This window comes from Lithobates pipiens, unplaced genomic scaffold (genome assembly GCF_037356315.1).
Source record: "Lithobates pipiens isolate NorthernLeopardFrog02 unplaced genomic scaffold, aLitPip1_a1.2 Scaffold_8, whole genome shotgun sequence".
NCBI classification, from domain to species: domain Eukaryota; kingdom Metazoa; phylum Chordata; class Amphibia; order Anura; family Ranidae; genus Lithobates; species Lithobates pipiens.
In genome coordinates, this window is record NW_027507903.1 from 362796517 (window position 1) to 362820988 (window position 24472).

A 24472-nucleotide genomic window follows, 5' to 3' on the forward strand; every position below is an offset into this window, starting at 1 on the left:
TGACACCAATTTCCACACTATCTTGCCAGCGCTTCCTATGTAATCAGGGCAGTTCTCCGGCTCTACGTAACTATCTTTACCCTCATAAACCATAAAGCTCCATGCATAGCCTGTGGCCCTGTCACAGCACTTATAGAGCTTGACCCCGTACCTGGTACGCTTGTTGGGAATGTACTGTTTGAATGACAAGCGACCAGTAAACTTAACCAGGGACTCATCAACGCAGACAACTTTTTGGGGAATAAACAAGTCTGCAAAACGTTGGTTGAAGTGGTTTATGAGGGGCCGAATTTTGTAGAGCCGATCGTATTCAGGGTCTCCACGTGGACGACAAAGTTCATTGTCACTGAAGTGCAAGAACCGCAAGATCTGCTCGTATCGTGCCCTGGGCATGGAGTTAGAGAACAGGGGCATGTGGTCAGCCGGATGCGTGGACCAATAAGCCCGCATCCGCATAAATTTGTGTGTGCCCATGTTGAGGGAAAGGCCCAAAAACGTCTTAAATTCGGAAACCGTAACTGGTTTCCAATCTCTGGCAAGAGACGGCAACTGGGGATTAGCGGCGATGCGTTGACCAGCATATAAATTGGTTTGGTCCACAATAGATCTATAGAGATCTTCCGTGAGATACAGAGAATAAAAATCGAGTGGCGTAAAATCATCTGTATCCACCTGAATACCGGGTTGGGCAGTGAATGGGGGAAGTACGGGTTCTGCAGAAGTGGTGGGCACCCAATTGGGATAGGCGAATTCTGCAGGAAGGGCACTATGGGTACGACGGGCCTGTCTTTGTCTTCTTCTTCTTGGTGGCAGCGGGACACTACTTGTGCTTGCCACCTCGCCAGCTTGAACTGCACTTATGGGACTCGCCACGTCACCACGTGATACTGCAGTGCTGGATGTACGTCCAGGGTGTACTAGGCCGCTGGTGCTTGCCAGTTCACCAAAAGGATGAGCGGCGCTAGTACTGGCTCTATACTCCATACGAGGGACTTGCGGTTCCTGCACCTCAACAACATCAGAAAATCGGGGTCGGGTACGCCTGACAATAGCAGGGACCTCTTCTTCGTCGTCAGAGCTATCTGACATGGAGGCGCTGTCCTCTACAGGTTCGTATTCTGAGCCTGATTCTGACAGATCAGTGTCTTCCTCTTCACTATCTGTCATGCTCAGAAACGTGTAGGCCTCTTCACTAGTGTACCTTCGCTTTGCCATTTTGGGCTCTAAATTTAGGGGTACAGTAGTGAGACTCACAGGTAAAAAAGCACCTAGCCTGTCAGCGACTGTATAAAACGCTACAAAAAAAAACTGTTAGCGATCGCAGGGATCAGGCCTGACTCTGCGAACGCTGCAGTTATGTGTGTTGTGTTTTGTAAGTGACAGTGATCGATCGATACTGCACTTGGGTGGGCTGGGCTGGGCTGGGCTGGGCAGAGGGGCAAAACGCAGGTGCTAGCAGGTATCTGGGCTGATCCTGCTAACAATGCGTTTTTTTAGAACCCTAAATTGCTGGGCACGCTAGTATAGATCTGATCAGATCAGATATTGATCTGTTCGGATACTATACCACTAAGGGAGGTGTATGCTTTGCGCGTGGGTGTTAGCGGTGCTGGCACTAACCTAGCACTGCCTGGGGCGACGCAGACCCTTTCTGACCCTAAAACCAAATTTATATCACCCGCCGGGTGATCAGGGGGTTAAACCTTTATTAGGTAATAAATGGCGGGTGCCCTGATGCTATAAAAAGCGAACTACCAAACCAGCGTCACCCGTAACACTTATACGGTGATCACTGGTGAAAGGGTTAACTAAGGGCAATCAGGGGTTAAAACCTTTATTGGGTATTTATATGGGGGTACCTGAAGCTTTATAAAAAGCTGACGGGGAACCTAAATAACGAAATAACTAACTGGCTAACCAGCGTCACCAGTGACACTTATGCAGCGATCGCTGGTGAAAGGGTTAACTCTAGGGGCAATCAAAGGGTTAAACCTTTATTAGGGGGGGGTAGGGGGCTACCCTGGACCTAAAGGGGCCTAACACTAGCTGCCCTGACACTTTTTACACTAAATGTAGTGATCAATAAATAAATGAACACTGCATTAGTGACACTGTGACTGGGGGGGGGGCGGGGGGCCGATCGGGGGGGTGATCGGGGGGTGACTGGGGTGAAATGTGTGCCTGTGTGTACCTATGTGTCAGTGGACTGTTGGTGCACTTACTTGCGTCTTCACTCCTCGCTGTCCGGTTCAAAAAGACCGCCACGAGGAGTGTGACATCACTTCCTCCTCCTGTGTTTACATTTTCACAGGGGAGGAAGTTCGTCACTGGCCAGGAGCGATCGAGAGGGGATGGGCGGAAACCAACGGCCATCCCCTCATCGCCGATCGCTCCGGCACCGAAAGGGACCGCCGTATCTAGCGGGAGGGGGTCCGATCGGACCCCCCACCCGCTAGAAGGCATTCACGTACATTTACGTGATTATGCCTGCCTGTGCCATTGTGTTGACGTACATTGGCAATACGGCGGTCCTGAAGTGGTTAAAAAGTGTGCTTGTAAGACCACTGCACAAATATGATGTGACAGAAAGTATTGCAATGACCGCCATTTTATTTTCTTGGGTGTTAGAAAAAAAACAATATATAATGTTTGGGGGTTCTAAGTAATTTTCTAGCAAAAAAAATTATTTTAACTTGTATACACCAAATCTCAAAACGAGGCTCGGTCCTTAAGTGGTTAACAACCGATGTGCTGAGATCTGATTTTTTATTTTTTTTATATATTCTTTATTTTTATTTTTCCTCTTTATACATACAAATTTATAAAAGCATTAATACAATTTATTAAGAGGTCTTCTTTCGCCGCCTCTTCTTACACATTACATTCCAATTAAACAACCCTCTCTTACCCTCATTACCCCCTCCCTCCACCCAGGGGCAAAAAAAAAGGAAGGGGGAGGTATGCCCCTCTATCTCCCCCTTCTCATTCGCCACCCTCTCTGTCCCCTTATCACTCGAGCGTTGCACCACAATCCCCCATCTCCAAGAATGTCAGCCATTGTTGCCATGTCCCATGGTATTTCCCTTCTGTATCTTGTAATTTATGTATCGACTCTTCTATTAGCCTAATTTGCTCTACCCTCTTCACCCACTCCTGTATTGTTGGGACCTGTGTAGTTCTCCAATAGCATGGGATCAGAGCTTTGGCTGCATTCAACAAATGCGGGACTATCGTTATATTGCATTACTCCTTTCTCTGTGTCATGGAATAAACACACCCATGGGCATTTTCTAATCCTCTTTCCTGTCACCAAAAATATAATTTCTATTATTTTATCCCAGAAAGGGGTTATTTTAGGGCAATCCCACCATAGATGTTTAAGGGAAACCTGTTCTGTACATTCCCTCCAACAAGTTGATTGCTCTTCCCCTCTGAGCCTCTGCATTCTTTGGGGCGTCATATACCACCTCGCTATTAATTTGTATGACATTTCAATCGTTCGGGAATCTCTTGGGAGCGAGTGCGTCAATTTAAGTATTTTCATCCTGTGCTCTTCATTTCTTAGTGGCCCTAATTCCCCTTCCCATTTCCCCAAATATGCCGGTAGCTCCGAATCTGCCTCCCGTCTTAATATTTTATACATTTTCGATACCCTTTTCACTAGACATTGTGCATCCTTAAGCAATTTCTCTAATGGTCTTAACAGTGTCATTCCTCGTAAGGGCTGTGGCGGCCCTTGTGTAAAGTGTAATAATTGAATGTGTCTCCATCTGTCTAGTGGTTTGTGCCCCCACTCTTGTGTGATTTCCCTATACGTGTATAACCTGTTCCCTTTAATCACCTCCCTAGTGTTATTTCCTCTCTCTTTGCCCATCTACTAAAATATAGCCGCTCCTCCTTCCCTGGCAAAAAATAATTTGTGTCCAACAGTGACATTAATGGGGAATTGTGAGTCCAGTTAAGTGCCTTATTAATTTTATCCCATATTTTTAGTGTATGTCTTGTTATAGTACTAGTGCTTACTCCTAAATTCCGCCAGTGAGGTGGTATCCATATCATTTTTGTTAATTCCGTCCCACACAGTCTAGTTTCTAACTCCACCCAACTCTTCTCTTTCTGATTATGTGACCAGTCCGCTACTCTGGATATTACTATCGCCTCATAATATTTTTTAAAATCTGGTAATGCCACTCCTCCTCGTTCCTATTCCTTCACTAGAACATTATACGCAATGCGCTGCCTTTTCGGGGCCCATATAAATGACACGACCAGGGATCATTTTCTTAAAAAACTCGCCGGTAGTGGAACAGGTATCATTTGAAATGTGTAAATTACGATTGGCAATATGAACATTTTTATTACATTTATTTTACCCATCCATGATAATGCTTTGTACTTCATACTTTTCATATGCACTTTAATTTTATTTAAGAGGGGTATATAGTTAGCTTCATACAGATTAGACCTTTGTGCCGTTAATTTTATCCCCAGGTAACTCAACTCTCCTCTACACCACTTGAAGGGAAGGCTTGCGGAAAGAGCTCTCTGATCTATTTCTGGTAAATTCAAGTTTAAAATTTCTGACTTCGTCAGATTTATTTTGAAATTTCCATATTGTTCTAATTCTTTAAGGACCGACGGGATCGATGTTCTGGGGTTTGCTATATATAACAATACGTCATCTGCAAATGCAGATACCCTGTATTCTCTCCCTCCCACCCGGATTCCCCCGAAGATCCTGATTCCTTCGGATCGCTACTAAGAGGTGCTCCAGAATAACCACAAACAGAATCGGCGATAGGGGGCATCCCTGTCTCGTCTCGTTGAACGATTCAAGGGGACGAGACAGAGACCCATTCACTCTAATCCTGGCAGTCGGCTAAGTATATAACGCTTTAATCCATCTCATCAATCTCTCACCCAGCCCCATATATTTTAGGGTCTCATTTATAAACTCCCAGTCTACTCTATCAAAGGCCTTCTCGGCATCTACAGATAAAAGTACTGTGGGAGTCTTCCTTCTAATTGCCTCCTGGATCAGAATGATAGACTTCAAGGAGTTATCCCTCCTCTCCCGTCCCTGCACAAATCCCACCTGGTCGGTGTGCACCCAACCAGGGAGGAGTGTTTTCAATCTACCGGCCATTATTTTTGCATAGATCTTTATGTCCGTATTTAATAATGATATCGGCCGATAACTCTCCAGGGCTACAGGATCTTTACCCTCTTTCAAGATCAAAGCAATGTGGGCAAGAAGAGCCTCTTCATGAAAAGTCTCCCCCTCTCCAACTGCATTAAAATATTCACAGAGTTTTGGTGCTAAATTTTATAATATAGGATGGAGTATCCATCTGGACCAGGACTTCCACCCAGGGCTATGTCTTTAATTACTCTCTCTACTTCCCTTACTGAGATAGGGGTCTCTAAAGCCTCCATCTCCTCCCTTGCACCTTTTGGGAAGTCCAGGTTCTTAAGGTATTCCCATATAGCTCCTTTCCTTTTCCCCCCTTCGCCCCCTCTTACTCCTATATTATTCAGAGCACTATAATAAGTATGGAAGTTCTCTGCAATATCTGGAGTGGCGAACTTCATCTCGCCCCTTTTATCCCTAATCTTCGGTATGAAAATCCTATTTTTCTGTTCCTTTACTCTTCTCGCCAGCCACTTGCCTGACCTGTTCCCCCACTGGTATCTCTCCTTGTTTATTTTATAGAAAGCTGTTCTCCTCTCTTACTCCAGGAACTCTTCCAACTCCCTTTTTTTTTTTGTAATTCCTGACTCTCCTGAAGCCCCCTGGGTCTAGTTTTTTCTCTAGTTCCTCGATCTCACTATATAATTGAACTTTCCTTTTCTCCCTTTCCTTCTTTTTCCCTGCTCCAATCCCGATCACAATCCCTCTAATGACTACCTTATGTGTCTCCCAGATGGTAGCCTTAGAGAATTCCGCTGTGTCATTGAGCTCAAAGAAGTCCCTCAATTCCTGTTCAATTTTACTACTCACATCCTGTTCTTGAATGAGTGAATCATTCAACTTCCAAACTCTACCTATTCCCATATAGCCCTGTATTTCTAAACAAATTTTTATAGGGGCATGGTCTGACAGAGTGATAGGTTTAATTTCCGCTTTTTTCAAATTAGCCACCAATTGATGCTCTATCAAAATATAGTCCAGTCTTGCAAAGGTTTTATGGACTGCCGAGAAGTGAGTATAGTCCCGTTTTTTTTGATGACTAATCCTCCATGAATCTTGTAACTGGGCACTGGTCAATGCTTTGTTTACTGTTCTGTATCTCTGTTCCGACACTCGTGCGCCTCCCCCCGAGGTATCCATCTTAGGATCTAGGCACCAATTCAGGTCTCCTGCTATAACCACTTTGCCTGTTCTAAACTCCTCCAATTTTTTTAAAACTTTCATTAAGAATTTATCTGGATTTCTACACTCTGGGTCAGCCAAACGTTCCTCAATTTCAAACCTTGATGATCTGTCGAAACCAATGGCTACTCCTCTTGAGTGAGCAGATGGCGTGTCCCCATAGAACCAAAGTGGGAATTGAGCTCATGTCAATTTTATCCCTGAATTGTTGGTAATATATGTCTCTTGAAGGCATATTACATTTCCCCCATAAATTGGAATTCTTTATTAATATTGTACCTTTTTTCCTTTGTATTTAAGCCCCTCACATTATATGTTATCACATTAATGACTACCATTTACTGCTATTTCATTGGTTCGCCGATCTGCGTGCTCTGACCCAAAGGGCGTTTTGCTGGGGGACAGAGAGGGAGCGAGAAAAAAAAAGGAAACCCCCCCTTCCCTTTCCCTCCCCCCCAAAGAACTCCAATGCTCCCGCCCACTCCTCCCTCTTCCCTCCCCTCTCCCCAACAATGCCCCAATTTAATCCATGAAACCAATTCCCCCTTCCCCTACCCACCCTTCTCCGCAACATTACCCCTAAAAAGGTTGGTCGGAGTCCCCCCGTACTTTGTTGTTCATATGGGCTGGACACTTATCTCGTTGGTGTCTTTTCCTCCCCATATTTACCCAGGGGGCTCACACCAGTAACCCTCTATAGACCCCCTCCTGCTTCCCCTCCTCCCCCCCACCGCCTCCCCCCGTGCCCTTTTACGCCTTCAGCTCCCTCTACTCTACTATCGCGCTTGCTTTCTAATACTATCTTTTAACTACCACCCCTTCATTAAACTCCACTCCTCTCCCTCTCGTCCATCTTAACTTCCTTTGTATAGGCCTTGCTTGCTTTTCTTCTTCTTCCCACCCTGGTAATTGAGGGGGGGATATATCTAGTCTATCACAGAACCCTCTCAGGTTCTCAGGGAATCACAGGACTGCAGAGCGTTCATCTTTTTTCCGTTCAAACAGGCTGGGAAGCCCCATTGATAGGATATTCATGATGCAGCCATCTGTTGAGTTAAGGGTTTTAATAATCTCATTCTCGTTAACGTTTCTGGTGCTAAGTCAGAGAACACCTGCAGTTCTGCGCCCTCGAAGGACAGCCCTGGTAGTGTCCTCAACTTCCCCATTATTTGCCCTTTCTCTTCTGTGTAGTGGAACCTCGCTATCACATCTCTTGGAGACTCCTCCCTTGCTGTCATCCGCCTAGTAATCCTGTGCACTCTATCTATCTTTAGGGTTTCAGTGGGCTCTCTTTCTGAAATGTTAACAAAAGAATGACAGCAATAGAAAATTCAGAAAAAAAAACAGTATGCCCCCCCCCCCCAATCCATACCAGGCCCTTTGGGTCTAGTATGGATTTTATTGGGAACCATAACAAAAAAAAAAGTGTGGGGTCCATACCAGACCCTTATCCAAGCATGCAGCCCAGAAGGCCAGAAAGGGGGGATGAGCTAAGGACGGAGTCACCCAATTATGTTAATGAGACCCCGTCCCATTGTGACATCACCAACCGGGGCATGCTGGGCGATTGATGTCACAAGGGTGTGGGGTCACATTGAAGTTGCATGCTTTCAGGTACAGTTGATAGAAATTTTAGACTGAGTTGTCTGAGAAATAAGTCCCTGTTGATCAATCAATGAGCTGTAGAAACTTTTTTTTATCAAAGAAGCAACTGAAAGCCTTTAAGCACTAAAATGATGTCTAAAGCTCTACCAACTGACTCAAAAGCAGAAAGCAAAATATATTATTATGCTACATTTTTATGTTACTGAAAAAATAATAATTTTATTGCAGTTTTTAAAACCCTGAATATAATAAATTATGTGTAAATCAACTGTTACATTTCCTGCAATATGATGACGCAAACAAAATTATCTCTGAAAGAAGCAAAGCTTTAAGTGAAACTAAACTCATAAAATAAAAACATTGCTAGGAGCTTGTCTCTTCTGCCCAAAAAAAGATTCCCATTACCTATCATTTTTTTCAGTTTGTCTGTACACTATACTGTACATGCACAATGCAGCATATACTCCTTGTCTCATCTATAAGATGCAAAGAATAGAGCTGTTTGTTCGGGACAATGTAACTCTGAAAAAGTGTCAGGGAAAGGTATTCTATACAGACTTGCTCATTATGGCAAGTGCCCCCACCCAGCAGACTTATGTACTGCCTTAAGCTTTACACTCCTCATAACTGGGCTAGGCCATAGTCACATTGTAAGTAAGGGTGATTGTGCTACATTGTAGCTTTCCACTGCATAGAATCCATAGCTTTCTCTGAAAAATATTTTTTAAATTAGATAAGCCTATCATTATTCTAACCAATAATATGATGAAAACATAGGTGTGCACAGCCTATTGCATTAGGGTGTGCACCCCAAAGCTAAAACACACGTGCCTTTCTCTGCAGCCTGACTTGACAGTGAATGAATGAGAAGTTCTCTGTGCTGAGCAGCTTCCTGTTCATTCATAAACGACAGCATAGTAAACATAGTTTACTATGCTTCAGTTATGAATGAACATATTGAGCGAGTCTGTTTACTGTGTTCATTTAGAAAAGGAAGGGGTCAGTAAATGGCTTATTTACTAACCCCTTCATCCACTCTCCATCCTGAAACATCCCCCACAGCAGCTGAAGGGAGAAGAGGGAAGCCAGCAGCACTGCAGAAGGGGGGTATGGGATAGCCCGGGCAGTAGGGGGAATCAGTACCGCACAGAGTGATTAGAGTGTACCCAGGCACACCTGGCACCCCCCCCCCCCCCATGCATACTGATGTAAACATAATGAAGGATTACTATCAGTAAAAATCACACATCAAAATAATATTATCCAGAGATATAGACAGATATAGAAATGAATTCTAGAAAGTAGAAATCCACCAAAGGACCCACACCATCTACTCACATTCTAAGACTCCATAATCAATTTTTTCATCAACAAGTAGGAATTTCCTGTGCTGGAAAACTCCCTATATTAGAGCGGGTTCACATTGGTGTGCTGCAGTTTGGCCACAGCACTATAGTATGTACGTTGTACTTGCAGTTTTAGGTGGGCTCTCATTGACTTCTACTGGACCATGTGTTTTCTGAAAGCAAATCAAAGATGTAGCATGCTGGACTTTGATGTGTATCTATGAAAATGCATGGTCTAATAGAATTCAATGGGAGTGCACCTAAAACATATGAGGACACTGCACATATTATCACTCTGTGGCCATACCACAGTGTACCAGTGTGGCCCCACGTTTAGCAATGTTTGTTAACAATAATTACAAGCATTATAAATGTTATTGTGTCAGAATGTCTCTTACTATCCCAGCCAATTAATCACCAGCCCAGGCTCTGTCCCCTCATAAGGTGGATGATGTTATCAACTCAGTGTAAGGCCCCTTTCACACTGGGGCACTTTTCAGGCGCTACAGCACTAAAAATAGCACCTGCAAAGTGCCCTGAAACAGCCGCTGCTGTCTCTCCAGTGTGAAAGCCCGAGGGCTTTCACACTGGAGTGGTGGGCTTGCAGGATGGTCAAAAAAGTCCTGCAAGCCTCATCTTTTTACCGCCAGCGCCCGCAACGCCCCAGTGTGAAAGTAGACTAAGGTTCAAAATCATTCAACATAGAGCTTACAAAGGGTTTAAATTCATAAACAATGAGGTGGGGAAGGACCATGAGAAATGTGAGTATATGTGGCTGGCGGATGGGCAGGTAAGAGATTCTGTTACTATTCTGTGCTCCAAATAGACAAAATGACAGAGTCTCTTGTCTCATTGTCTCTCTAATATATGTATCTACTAAGGTGTTTGAAAAGCTATCCCCATGGGACTTTGTTGCAGCAATAGAAATCACATAATTGGAGTAAATATATAAAAATAAGAAATCTTTATTGAACAATGTTAACCGCTTCCAGACCAGATGCCGCAGTTTTACTGCACCATGCTGGCTCCCCCTGTGTGAAATCCCATTACTGTATGTGATCTTGCAAGGTTCGGATAGCACCTAGCAGCGAGCGATCGTGACCAGGAGACACAGAACAGGGATGAGTGTGTGTAAACACACACAACCCTGTTCTGTTCTGACAGGAGTGACAGATCGTGTGTGCTTCTATTAGCTAGGAACCAGGATCTGTCACTTCCTGTAGTTAGTCCCTCCCCCTTCAGTTAGAATCACTCCCAGGGAACAGAGTTAACCCCTTCACCGCCCCTAGTGTTAACCCCTCCATTGCCAGTAACATTTTTACAGTAATCAATGCATTTTTAATCGCACTGATCTCTGTATTAATGCCAATGGTTCCAAAAATGTGTCAAAATTATCCGATGTGTCCGCCATAATGTCGCAGTCATGATAAAAATCACAGATCGCCACCATTACTAGTAAAAAAATAATAATAATAAAAATTCTATAAATATATCCCCTATTTTGTAGACGCTATGACTTTTGCGCAAACCAATCAATATATGCTTATTGTGATTTTTTTAACAAAAATATGTAGAACAATACAGATCAGCCTAAACTAAGGAAAAATATGTTTTTTAGATATTTTAGGGGGATATTTATTATAGCAAAAAGTAAAAAATAATGCGTTTTTTTCAAAATGGTCACAATTTTTTTGTTTATAGCGCAAAAAATTAAAACTGCAAAGGTTATCAAATACCACCAAAAGTAAGCTCTATTTATGGGGAAAAAAGGACGTCAATTTTGTTTGGATAGCATGCTGCATGACCGCGCAATTGTCAGTTAAAGCGACACAGTGCCGTATCGCAAAGTGCTCTGGTCAGGAATGGGGTAAATTCTTCCGAGGCTGAATCAGTTAAAATTGAGCTGGTCAATACCATTCATGCTCTAGACTGTAAAATGTTCCTACTAGAATATGCAGGAAACAAGAGTGCATTTGTATGAACCTTTTTAAAATAAACTGCATAACCACCAAATCAACCAAACGCGTTTCAACTTCAAAAAAAGTTTTCATCAGGGGATTAAAGCAGTGGAAGCAATTCTACATGCATAGAAATAAAGAAAAAAAGAGTAAAAAAATACAATATAAAATTCATTTTAATACATCAGATTACATAATATATGATTATCACGTGCAGTGTTTGTCAAAAAATATTTTACACTTACAGAAATATAGATGGTACAAAATGTGTTGGAATTGTAGCAAACCTCTGTGCACATGAAAAACATAAATGATTTTTTTTTTAAGTGGAGACATTAAATTGTTGTGACTATTATTTATTGAAAACAAAAGGGAATTTAAAGCTTCTATAAAGGTTCACCTTTTTTTAAATTAACAAACATGTCATACTTACTTGCTCTGTGCAATGATTTTTCACAGAGTAGCCCTGATTCTCCTCTGCTCAAATCCCTCAATGGTGCTTCTGGCCCCTCCCCCCTGCTGAATGCCCCCAGAGCAACCTACTTGCTCTGGGGGCACCTGTGCATGCTCGCACCCAAGCTGCCTCTGTGTGTCCATGAGACACATATAGCACAGCTCAGCCCACCCAAGCACCTTCCTCATTGACTGTTATTGACAGCAGCCAATGCTCCCACTGCTATGTCTCAGCCAATGAGGAAGCAGAGCCCTGGGAGAGCTTCTGCTCTCTTGCACATTGCTGGATCAGAATAGGGCTCAGGTGAGGGGGGCTGAGGGGAAGGCTGCACACTGAATGTCTTTGTACCTTCATGTATAGAATACATAAGAGTAAAAAACCTTCAGCTTTAATTTTAAATGAGTACTAACATTCATTTGCCTGCATGTGTTTTACTGCATGAAAATACGGTTCGAGTAGAAATGTACTTATTACTGTGTAACTATTCATATCTATGTACTGCAGCTAAATGTATATGTAGAAATGCCGTGCTTTAAGATGTAAACCAAATCACTTAATACTCTCAGAAGCTTTAACCTGTGAAAGTAATTTCAAAAACAATCTTTTTAAATCGGTAGCTCTTATTAAAATAAGAGCTGGTTATCCCGCCATGAAGGTGCTTTGTCAGGTACTTTTTTAAATGGGGTGACAGCATTCTGATCTACTTATTATTTTCTTGTAAACAACAAACAGGAGATAACACTGCTCCAGGTGATGGTAATACCTTTCTTAATGATCAGGTCCAGTCCATGATCTGGGTAATTGATGCAGGAGACAAAACTATTGACCATACTCCAAGGATAAGGAAAATTGCTTTATTGGTATAAAAACATCCAACATGAAAAAACCATCAAGGTATCAGCATCATGACAGCACAGAGCTGAGCATGGTTGACGTGTTTCACTAATTTCTTAACTTAGTCATAACACGTACAACTAAGTGAAGAAATTTGTGAAACGCATCAACCATGCTCCCCTCTGTGCTGTCATGATGCTGTAACCTTGATGGTTTTTTCATGTTGGATGTTTTTATACCAATAAAGCAATTTTCCTTATTCTTGGAGTGTGGTCAATCATTTTGTCTCCTACATCACCTTTTTTCTTGTGCTGTTACGCCAGTACTTGTGCTTGGATTGGAAACTATAAGGCACTATATCGACAAAGTTCATTGTTGTCACTGTAAGGAGCTAACCCTGAGCAATGATGTGCAGCTCATGCTGGAGCAAGTGCATATATGCAGGGGATGACAGAAAAAAAAAAAAACGGTAAAGGAGAACTGCACCAGTCAGATGAAAAATTGGCTATTACTCAGTACTTACTATATACGCAGTGCTTTGGCAAACTAAATGTAATTTATTCAGGGTTTACGTCTAATTTGGAACATTCACTGCAATGCATTTACACATCTGCACCAAGGTAAAGCTCATCATATTGCATAACAAGAAAGTGCAATCACACAAAGAAGGGGTAAAAGTAGTGTTTTACTGTGGCAGGTTGGCTCCGCTGCGCAAAATCTCATTATTGTAGGTGACCTCACAAGGCTTGGATAGCAGGCGCGCACCCGCCGTGACCTCTGTGCGTCCGGCCACGGGTCCTGCTGACCTGATGTCTGTGTGGATACTCACGGAGAGGAAGAACGGGGAAATGCTGATGTAAACAAGCATTTCCCCATTCTGCCTAGTGACACTGTCACTGATCACAGCTCCCTTTAATTTACACAGTAATTAGTTCATTTTTAATCGCACCGATTGCTGTATAAATGTGAATGGTCCCAAAATAGGGCCAAAAGTGTCTGATGTGTCCACCATAATGTCAAAGTCATGATAAAAATCGCTGATCACCGCCATTACTAGTAAAAAAAATATTAAAAATAAATAATAAATAAATAAATAATAATATTTATTATATATAAATAATAAAAATACTATAAAACTATCCCCTATTTTGTAGACACTATTACTTTTGTGCAAACCAATCAATAAACGCGTATTGCGATTTTTACCAAAAATCTTTTGGGGATATTTATTATAGCAAAAAGTTAAAAAAAATGTGTTTTTTCAAAATTGTTGCTCTTTTTTTTTGTTTATAGTGCAAAAAATAAAAAAACGCAGAGGTGATCAAATACCACCAAAAGAAAGCTCTATTTGTGGGGAAAAAATTTTGTTTGGAAGCCACGTCGCACAACTGCGCAATTGTCAGTTAAAGCGACACAGTGCCGAATCACAAAAAGTCCTCTGGTCTTTGGTCAGCCAAATGCTCCAGGGCTGAAGTGGTTAAATACATTAAAACAGACATAAAGACATTATTGAATGCATTTGGGGATGAAAATATCCTGAAAAACACAATAATAGGAATAAATGTTGAGTTTGGATAAGCTAGCCCCCTCACTAATAAATAGTGAGATGACAACAGCCATATTCACAATGAATAGAAGATTAGAGCAACTTTTGACTCTTCAGGGACCTTTGAACACCCTGATAATGAATGCCATATCCTAGTGTGGGTCTATCTGACGGTTACTATTACAGCCCCACAGGAAGTATACAAGTTGCGTCCATTTCTGGGGTTGATCAATGGGTCCCTCTTTTTTTATTTATCTATTAATGTGTTATAATCTATGTGTACTGTATATGTAACTAATATATGTGAACTATTAAAAATGTATTATATTTTTCATGTGCCATTAAAGTAAATTTTTCTCTATCCTTCAATACATATTCACAATGAGATTTAGGCTGGGTTCACACTGCAGCATGGAGCAGCTCACAGCAGGGGTTCGGTGCATTTTTAAAATTTTTTGTCTGAATTCAGACCTGCAACAGACCAGAAGACGCACAGGACTCCTGTGTAATTCACATTGGAGCCGCTCTGGAGATGTGTGAACCGGCTCCATAGAGAGATGGTCACAATCTACTGACATGCAAATTGGAAGGGGAGAAAACAGCATCCAATTCGCACTAGTGTGAACCTAGCCTTAGCTGTAATTGGGGAAGTATAGAAGTGCTGTTGACAGACTGGATACGGGGAGATTAGTGTTAGCCCTTGTACACACGGTCGGACATTCTGACAACCAAATCCGTTGGATTTTTTCTGACGGATTTTGTCCGAAACTGTTGCATACACACAGTCGGACAAAGTTGTTGGAAAATCCGATAGTACAAAACGTGATGACATTATTTCGTTACGATGGGACTACTTCAGGCTGGTAGCCAATAACTTTGGTCTAGGAATTTGATCTGAGCATGCGTGGCACTTTGTCCGTCGGAGTAGGCTACACACGATCGGAGTATGTCCAATCGGAACATTTTGTCGGAAAATTTTACGGACAAGTTGGAAAACTTGGTCCGTCGGATACTCCGACAGAAACAGTCCGATGGAGACCACACACAGTTGGATTATCCGACAAAACGGTCCGATAGGACACATTCTGTTGGAATCTCCGACTGTGTGTACAAGGGCTAAGCAAAAACATTGAACACTGCACACCATCATTGCAGGTGTGCACCAACATACTGCCTTACCCCTATATACCTGAAAAATATTTTGCTATTTACATGTTATAAAAAAATACATTGGTTTTTACCAATAACATCTGCAGTGGGTGTTTGGTAGTCCTCTGCGATCCAGGTCTGATTAATTTTGTTAAAACGTCAGTCTTACAGCACTGTCTTCTAATACCACACAGTGTAAAGGCATTACCCAGGCCTGCAATTTAAAAGATTGGTGTCTTTACCATGTCCTCCTTTAAGTCACATTAATAGCAATCTTCCTCCACTGTACCATCTTATTTATGTATTTATTTATTTATTTATTTATTTAGCTTTTTTAAATGGCATGGAGGGCTCTACCATGAAGGACGTTGTTTGCAATAGTTTGGCCAAAAGCACTGAAAATAGCCATAATTTAGTATTAATATTTCCCCCCACCCCCTATACACTTTAATAGGGTTTGCTGCTGAGTTGGGGTTTTACAGATTTCAAATAGGATTTAACAAATCCTGAGCAAATCCTGGGCATCATCATTTTACAATAATATAAATAACTACATTTGATCCAAGTATGTATCTGCTTCAGCCACGTCAGTGAAAAATTGAACCAATGGTTAAGCATTGTAAAGACATAAGTTTGCTTGGACATACCGGGAGTGGGTTAATGAAATGTTGTATTTGTTTTACTAACAGATGTCCTCTGTTCATGAATTAAATGTAATATTCAGTATCTGTCAATTCTGCTCGCAGCTAAACATGTCTGTATCTGTATGTATTTACACTAGCATTAATATTTGACTAGATTTGCGTATTGCATTATGGGAATTTGTACTACAGAAGCAGTAAGTTGGTTAAATTTACAAACTGTGGCCCATTTTACTATGCCATCCCTGCTGCCACTTCTTGTTTCAGCCCCATGAGAGCATGATTCGAATGTCAATCTCCTTTTTTTTTTTTCAGGCACTTCTTGTTCAAGACATCGTCTGGAACAACTCCTTTATTCAGCAGCTCTTCTCCTGGATATCCACTGACATCAGGAACAGTATACACACCTCCTCCAAGGCTGTTACCCAGAAATACTTTCTCCAGAAATGCCTTCAAACTGAAAAAGCCGTCCAAGTATTGCAGCTGGAAATGTGCAGCTTTATCGGCCATTGCCGCAGCTGTGCTTCTTGCTATTCTCCTGGCTTATTTCATTGGTAATTATATATTTTTTCTATTTATTCATAACATCATAGCAACCGAGTTCATGTGATTACTTTGATGATATTCATTAGTATGCTCCCCAAAGTTCATTTTAGCTTTGTGCCAAGAGGCCCACTTTACAGAGTGTCATTTCATTCATACTACTAAAGGAGCATTACATTATATTCTTTAAAGAGACACTTCACTTAAAAAATTTAAGCATTTTTATTGAAGAAGAGACATGTAATCTCTTCTAAAGAAAATGCTTCTTACCGTCTTGTTTGCAAATTTCTTTTATATCAACATATCTTCATTCTTGTCTAGTCAAGTGTAATTTGTTACTTGAGCTGGTGTCGATAAAGCAACTTTCCAGATTGACGTATCCTCAGCAATAGTTTCGGAGGCTGTATCCAGACCCCTCAGGACTGAACATTGCAGGCCTAGCTTGAAATATGACCTTTCTGGCGCTGGGCTCTGCTTGAAGGACTTTCCAGACCATTGTGTTCTGTGTTAATCACAAAGTGCTTTCCAGATCCAGTGCAATGGATCTGCCACAGTTGCAGTGCAGCTTGTGGTGTCACAAAGTCTTTGAAGACTCAATCTCTGAGTGGGCATCTTGATATGACATCCTGCTGTGTGGCCCTCAGGTACCAAGCTCTGCATCACACCAATTTTTCAAAACTTTGTGTGCAGTGCTACCTAACCCCAGAGCATTCCTCGGGTCCAATGAAGTGGCACAGCCTCTGCTGTTACCCAGCTCTGAAACCTTTCTATGTGAATGACCCCCTGAATTAGGCAAAGATAATGTAATATGCGTCTTTTGGGGACTAGATACTGCATTATGGCACTTTCTAGACCTTTGCATACTGTGTTACCCACAAACCACTTTACAGACATATCTTCATTATGTAATTTCTTAGTCCTTTGTCTACTGTATCAGTGCCCAAGGCCCCTATTGTTAACTTTGAATCAAAATTAGGACCTTCACAGCCTATTGCCACAGAGTCTGTATTTGACTAGGATCCTGATGACACTGATATGCAAAGCCACAGTTTTCAATCTGATTGACTCTGTGTGCTCTGCTATGCATCAACCTGAGGATCAACCTGCTGCATCATTTATAGAGTCTTTTAAATATTGTGTTACAAAAAAGACATTCCCTATATTCTCTGTACTTGAAAAGTTTTTCAATGAGGGAAATTTCAAATAAATCATGGTTTCTTTGTGATAATGTTTAGAAGCATTTTCCCATTGATAGGGAATTCTTTGACAAATGGTCCCCACCTTGTGTGGACCTTACAGTTTTTCACTTGAATGGACATCTCAACACACTGGTTAAAAAGACCTTTACCTTAAGGGATTTTACTCACAGACAGTTAGACTATCTTTTCAAGTCTCAACTGGAAATACTCTCTTTCTTCTCACGGTACTTATTTTAATTTGTCTAACCACGTATCAATGGATCACATCCTTTAAATTGACTCTTCTAGCACAAAGGAAGACTCTCAAGCATTGGAACTTATTCAGAAAATGTATGTGTCTTCTTCTGACAGATGTTATGATCTATATGATCCTTTACCATCAGTTCTTGTTACCGTATGTTCTTCCTGAATAAGGAACTAACCATACAGTGCCCTCAACTATGACTTTTATCCCACTATTTAGTTCAGCTTTTAATATGGTAATAATAGGAAACTCTAGTATATCTGACGGATCCTGCTTCCTGTGATCCTTGTAAACAGTTCGAGCTAAGGACTTTGTATTTGCTAGCCTTTGCCGGATCCTTTTTCTGATAACATTTTTAGAGTTTAGGGTTTACAGAGACCTTTTCCCTTTTAGGAAGTTGGAGCCTTTAATATTACTCTTGTTCCTTTGACTGGATTTATCCAAGTTACCTATGTTTCACAATAATTGGAGATTTCCCATTAGTATTCCCTAGTCTGACCTCCCCTGCATTTCCTCTAGCTCCAAATTCTCTTTTTTTGTGCAGGTTTGATGCTAAAATTTAGCTAAAAAAATCTCTACAGCTCTAGTGACCTAGCTTAGCTATAATGGAGGATGTACCACTTCTTGCAGGCTACTTGACCTTGATAAGTCTTCTATGCCGGGGCAGCTAGACCTCTTTCTGGTGATAAACTTCCAGTGCTGAAAGGGTTAACAGATTTAGATCTTCAGCCAGAACTGTCATGAAAAACTCCTGATAGGGATCTGCTTCTTCTTGTCCTCTCATCCATTAATGAAACTGAACATAACACAATTTCTGAATGGGGGCGAGGATTATGTCATTTGTCAGAATCTTCCCCATTCAGAGATCATGTTGCATACAGTGTAAACAATAAAACCGAAAAGCTAAATGGATACTCACAGAAGATGGAAATGACAAGAATGATAACATATTCAATCATCAACCAGTGTGGCATTGAGCGACCTGACTATTACATAGCAGTGTGGTAAACTGACACATTTTGAGGGCACACTCATTTGGCTTTTTTGGTCTCTTTGTATTAATATACTTTGGGTAATGCACTAGGCATGTGCACCCTCCTGTGTTTTTATTTTATTTTATTTTATTTTTTTATGTTTTATTTTGAGAGCTGAATGCTGAAGCATTCAACTAGAAGAAGTTTGGACTCCACACAGTATCTTGATTTGGTGACAGTCCTTTGGGCACTGGAGTTGTAATATGTTTGTTTACATGAACCAAAACCAAAGATGTATTATATTGCAGCTTACCAATCATAGTTTCATAGTTAGTTAGGTTGAATAAAGACACCAGTCCATCCAGTTCAGCCTGAGTGAGTGTCTACAGTTGTCCCTATCCCTGTACATTGCACACTCATGTCTGTCCCTACCCTCAAGGAGCCCACACCTACAATCCAAGGTCCCCATTCATATACTAGGGCCAATTTTGGACAGAATCATACGATGTGGTGGCTGCATAGATTTTTTTTTTTTTGGGGGGGTTCCCTCTGTTTTCACCTGTGATCTGGAAGGTAACATACCTCCTCTACTAGTGAGACACATCTCTGGAGCATTGAGTAAAGCGGGACAGCAGACAACACCATTGGTAGTCTGAGGGAGGGGAGTTTTAAATGTAAAACTCCACCTCACACTTCATATTTACAGCAAACTATTTTTATTTCCTTCTGGGATAAATGTTTGAATGAATCAATAAAAGCTGATCATTTTAATTACCTCTGCCAGTGTTAAGAGGTTTGTGTCTACCATGTAAACTGATACATTCTGCTGGAGAGCTGAAAAAGCTGTGCTTTTTAAAAACACACTTGAGATGGGTTTTTAACCCATCCCAACTCATTAGAAAGTTAAAAAAAAGTTTTGCCTATACTTAGGCATTAATGTTTGAGGGATCAATAGACTCCAAGTTATGTAAGTAAGATCTACAGTAAGATCTACATCAGTAAATTTTTCTGTGATTTAAGCCTAAAAAGAATTTAGACATGATGTAATTCAGGGGTCTCAAACTGGTGGCCCTCTAGCTGTTGTGAAACTACAAGTCCCATCATGACTGCCTGAGGGAGTCATTCTTGTAACTGTCAGTCTTGCAATCCCTCATGGGACTTGTAGTTTTGCAACAGCTGGAGGGCTGCCAGTTTGAGACCCCTGATGTAGGTCAATGATCCAGAGGAAAGAAATTCCTTATTTTGGTACAGTATATGCAATATGTGTATAAAGCGATGCCCATAAACATTTTTGTGTCATACTTCACTGTACCACTGTCTGTACTGACAGTTTAACAAATTCACATTGCATACCTCGGGATGTCCCTACTGGTTAAGAGTTACTATTGTGAACAGCATGTTGTGGCAGTGGGCAATATATAGACTTGTTGTACTGGGAACAATGTATTTAGAATTTATTAAATAAGCTTGGAAGCATTAATGTGATCATCTGAAAATCATGAAAAGGAGCATGCTGAATATATTGGGCAAGGTAAACCTAAAACAAAATATTGTAGTACAACTATACAGATATAGTACACTTTTTTATGTCCGAAAAGTTGACCATAACTCTAGTGAGCATGGTAAACAGGATGGGACCCTATTCTTATTTCACAAGTGGCCTGCATGGTTTCTTGGGTCAAAGTCCATTTTATTCAACCAGATATTTCATTCTTTGTTTTGAGTTGACTTGCTTTTTTATCATTTTTCAAACAAATGAATAGGCTAAAAAGTGTAAGAAAAAACTTTTGTAGCAATCCCTGGCTAATTATAAACTGTAATGTTTCTTACAATGCTGTCAACTATTTAATTGTTTCTGTGGTTTATAACATTATTTATCATAACTATAATCATGCTTTCGCATGCTAAAACTATACTAACTCAATTTACTCTTTACTAAATTTTAGTGTCCATTATTGGAATATACTGAAATGTTATACTTATTTTGTTTATTGCAACTTCCTGCAAATACCACACATTCATCTAAATTTGTTAGGATATGAAGTGACTTTTATCTTTCCGTAAAAGCAAGAGTAAATTAATGCTTCAAAACTGTCAGTTGCATCACAAAATCTAGACCATATATTTGATGAACAAATTTATGTTTTACCCTGAAACCAAAGCAGAGGCCAAAATAAAATTCGTCAAAATCCCTTCAAAAAACAAATATAGTGATGTTTCCCTCCCAAACAACTGTGATCCTATAATAAATTTCATATACTTTCATCTTTATTTTATCAGCCATTAAATCTTCTTGCACTTATGTACTTTAATTACATTAGTCTAAGTAGAGTTCAAATAACATTTTTGCTTCTGAAAGTCATGGCAGTGTGATTATTCTAGAAGGCATCTAAAACTGTCAAGAAAAAAAAAAATTGTAACTAGTGAACTAGTGTCTAAGGAAATTGTTTGTTGGATGGATAATGTTTAGAAAATATATACACTTCAGATCCAAGCCTTTTTACGACATTTTATTTACATGTAAAAATCAATATTTTTTGCTAAAAAATTAGTTGAACCCCCAAAACATTATATAAATAAATGTATGGGTAAATTGGGTGTTGCGATTTTTTATGTCCCATGGTAATGTGCATTTTTTTTTGGTAAAATATAAAGAATAATGTTATGCAGAGTAAATAGAAACCAAACATGTCAATTTAAATTGTGCACGCACAGCCACAAATGATGTACATTTAACTATCCAGAGGCAACGCTTTGAAGGCCTTTACAGTTTACCGTTTAGATTTACAGAGGGGATCCAGTGCTGTCCTGTCCATCTTTTGACATTCATGGCAATACCTCACATGTGGGGGACAAACTCTGTTTGAGTGCATGTGGGACTGACGCATGTGTTTGCCTTTTTGTGCTAGCACGGGGGGGGGGGGGGCATTTTACAGTTTTTTTATTATTTTTACACTGTTGCTTTAAAGTTTTATTTGTATCACTTTTATTGCTGTCACAAGGAATGTCACAAAGAATGTAAGCATGTGACAGGTACTTTTTATGGAGGCATATGGGGTCTATAAGAACATTCAAAGCATTCAAAACACCAAGTTCAGTGTTTTTGAATACTTTAAATTTTTAAAAATGGCGCCGTTGATATCTGGGTAAACTGGAAATACTGTCATGTCATCACTTCCAGGTTGAGATCATGAACAGCCAATCAAAGTCGATCCCAGCTTTTGTTTGGCTGTCTGACCAGCTGGCAGACATGGTTGATTGCTCAGGTCTCCCTGTGGGACGGGAGAGCCAGAGAAAGCCGTGAAAGGCAGTGAGAGGGGGAGAAGTCCTCTCCCCATGCTCGTAATAGCAATTGAGCAGCTAGTTAGCAGCTCCAATTGCTATTGTAAGAGAGCCGACTGCCGGCTCTAAAAAACAGTACTGGAATGATGCCTTTGGGTCCTGGTATAATTACAGAAAATCCAGCACCGTACGGGTGTGTATGTATATATATATATATATATATATATATATATATATATATATATTATAGATGCAGTACTGTAGATACAGTATGGTAAACATTCTCCTTGTTACTTGTTGTATAGCTCTGTTTTCTCTTCAAAACAGAGCTGCTTATGAAAGTGTAAAATAAACAAAATTGCGAGCAGGCAAGCTATTTATTGCAAGAGAAACATGCTGTCTTTTCTTTAATAAAACAAGCTTACCTGCCTGTTCACAGTTTTTTTTACAAATACACTGAGCTGCACGTGCACAGCTCAGGGTACATTTTCAGCTTGATGTGTGTCGGGATGAATGAACTCCTGCAAATGCATGGCAGTTACATCATGCTATGCCACTCAATCAAACTGTCCGGAAGAAGCTGCAGAGAAAGTATTGTTTGCAGACAGTTACTGTGCAGATGTTAGATTTTCTGAGTGGAGGTGGGTATTTGTGTCTTTAGTACCTCTTTATTCTAGACCTTAAAGTGGAATTATGGGCAAAATCAAGAGACACATATGATGCAGTCTGTCAATAGTATTAAGTGTTTTTTTTTCTGAATGCCCTTATATCATTCTTGTATTACCTGTTGTTCTTGCCAGTCAGGCAGTTAGAGGGTTGATAAAAAAAAACGTAATACTGACAGGGGTGATCACAGCTAAGCAGAACCTTTGTTTCAAAAGAAAAAAAATCTGATTCTGTCACTGCTTAAAAAGTTAGACTTTAATTTGTTAGTTACTTATATAAGATGTACCTAAATCTACCAGGCCACCTAATGCTACCCTCTCTCTGGTTGAAAATTCTGCTATCCAAGGGCAGCTACATTGCTCGTGCATAGACAGAGTAGAGGAGTGAGATTAGCCACCCTAAGAAAGAAAAAAAAAACAGAAAAAGACACAGCTATTATATTTAAGAGTTATTAGGCTGCAATATATATTTTTTTGTTTCTGGGTTTAGATTTAAAGTAGTTCTAAAGCAGAGTTTTTTTTTTTTTATCTTAATACATTCTCTGCATTAATGTAAACAACCTTCTGGATGCAGCTCCTCCCCAGCCACCCTTATAATTTCCTGAGCCCCGTCTCAATCCAGCGATGTGCAGGAGAGCAGCAGCTTTCCCGGGTCTATGGGAGAGCTCGGCTTGGGAGCAAGCCTACTCAAATGCCCCCATTAGCAAGCGGCTTGCTATTGGGGGTTCTCGACAAGGGGGAGAATCCAGGACAACCCATGTGGGACCCAAAAAGAAGAGCAGGCAAATATATCTTCCAACGTTTAGAACCACTTTAAGTCTGCTTAAACCTCATCTAATATTTAATCAGCTCAGATCCACTGAGCTGTTCACATATAGATTACCTAAGTATGTGGACAGTCTTCAAATGTCATTCTCCTTAGACATTGATCTACTAAAAGTTCCTCTCTGTTTGGAGTCAGACAGGCATGGACACATGCTTCCAGACTGTCTTTACACTTTCACAGAATATCCTTGACTAACTGCAGACTTAGCCTATTTGTAGGCAAAACACGTGTCTCTCATCAGACTCTTTCACTGAGCTACCTGTTCTGAGCTATCAGGCATCCTTTCACTGAAAAGACCAGCTATATCCACATCACTTACCACTTTTACATAGTACAAGACAGTGCATCTGTCAAATACAGTATATTACTTTTTTGGGAGGGGAGGCTATATACAGTTTGGCACATAATAATAATCAAAATAGCATAGTCAGTAGTGGAAGTTTTATACACTTGAGTAATAACTGATAAATATATATTTTTTTTGTTTGCTTTTATGTAGGTGGGTCTCTAGCCTAGCAGATGAACAAAATCAACCTATTGCTAAATAATAACATTAGTTATTCACTTTTTTTTTCACAGCACCATACCTGTGTCATCTCGGAAACTATATTAGCAAGTGCAATCCATATCAACTAAGGGATGGCTGGAAGTTTAATAATACTGATTCTTTGTAGACAGTTGGATTGATTTAAAAATTCTGGATTAACTGTTATCCACATCACCCAATAACATCCAATAACCCCAAATTGTCATAAACAACTCCAGCTTCCTTTGCCATCAAGCCAATAATAACTGGAGCACCAGTGTAATTATACATGACCTTGGTATGGGCT

General features: G+C 40.6%; 1 protein-coding gene across 3 annotated transcripts in view; it reads left to right on the top strand.

Annotated features, from left to right (window-relative positions):
* Positions 1-24472, top strand: part of TENM2 (teneurin transmembrane protein 2) — a 1738186-nt gene that overhangs the window by 972842 nt on the left and 740872 nt on the right. For all 3 annotated transcript variants that reach the window (XM_077473475.1, XM_077473476.1, XM_077473477.1), the window contains one exon: positions 16222-16460. In XM_077473475.1, coding sequence (XP_077329601.1) covers positions 16222-16460 — 239 coding nt within the window. The remainder of the gene's footprint in view (positions 1-16221; positions 16461-24472) is intronic.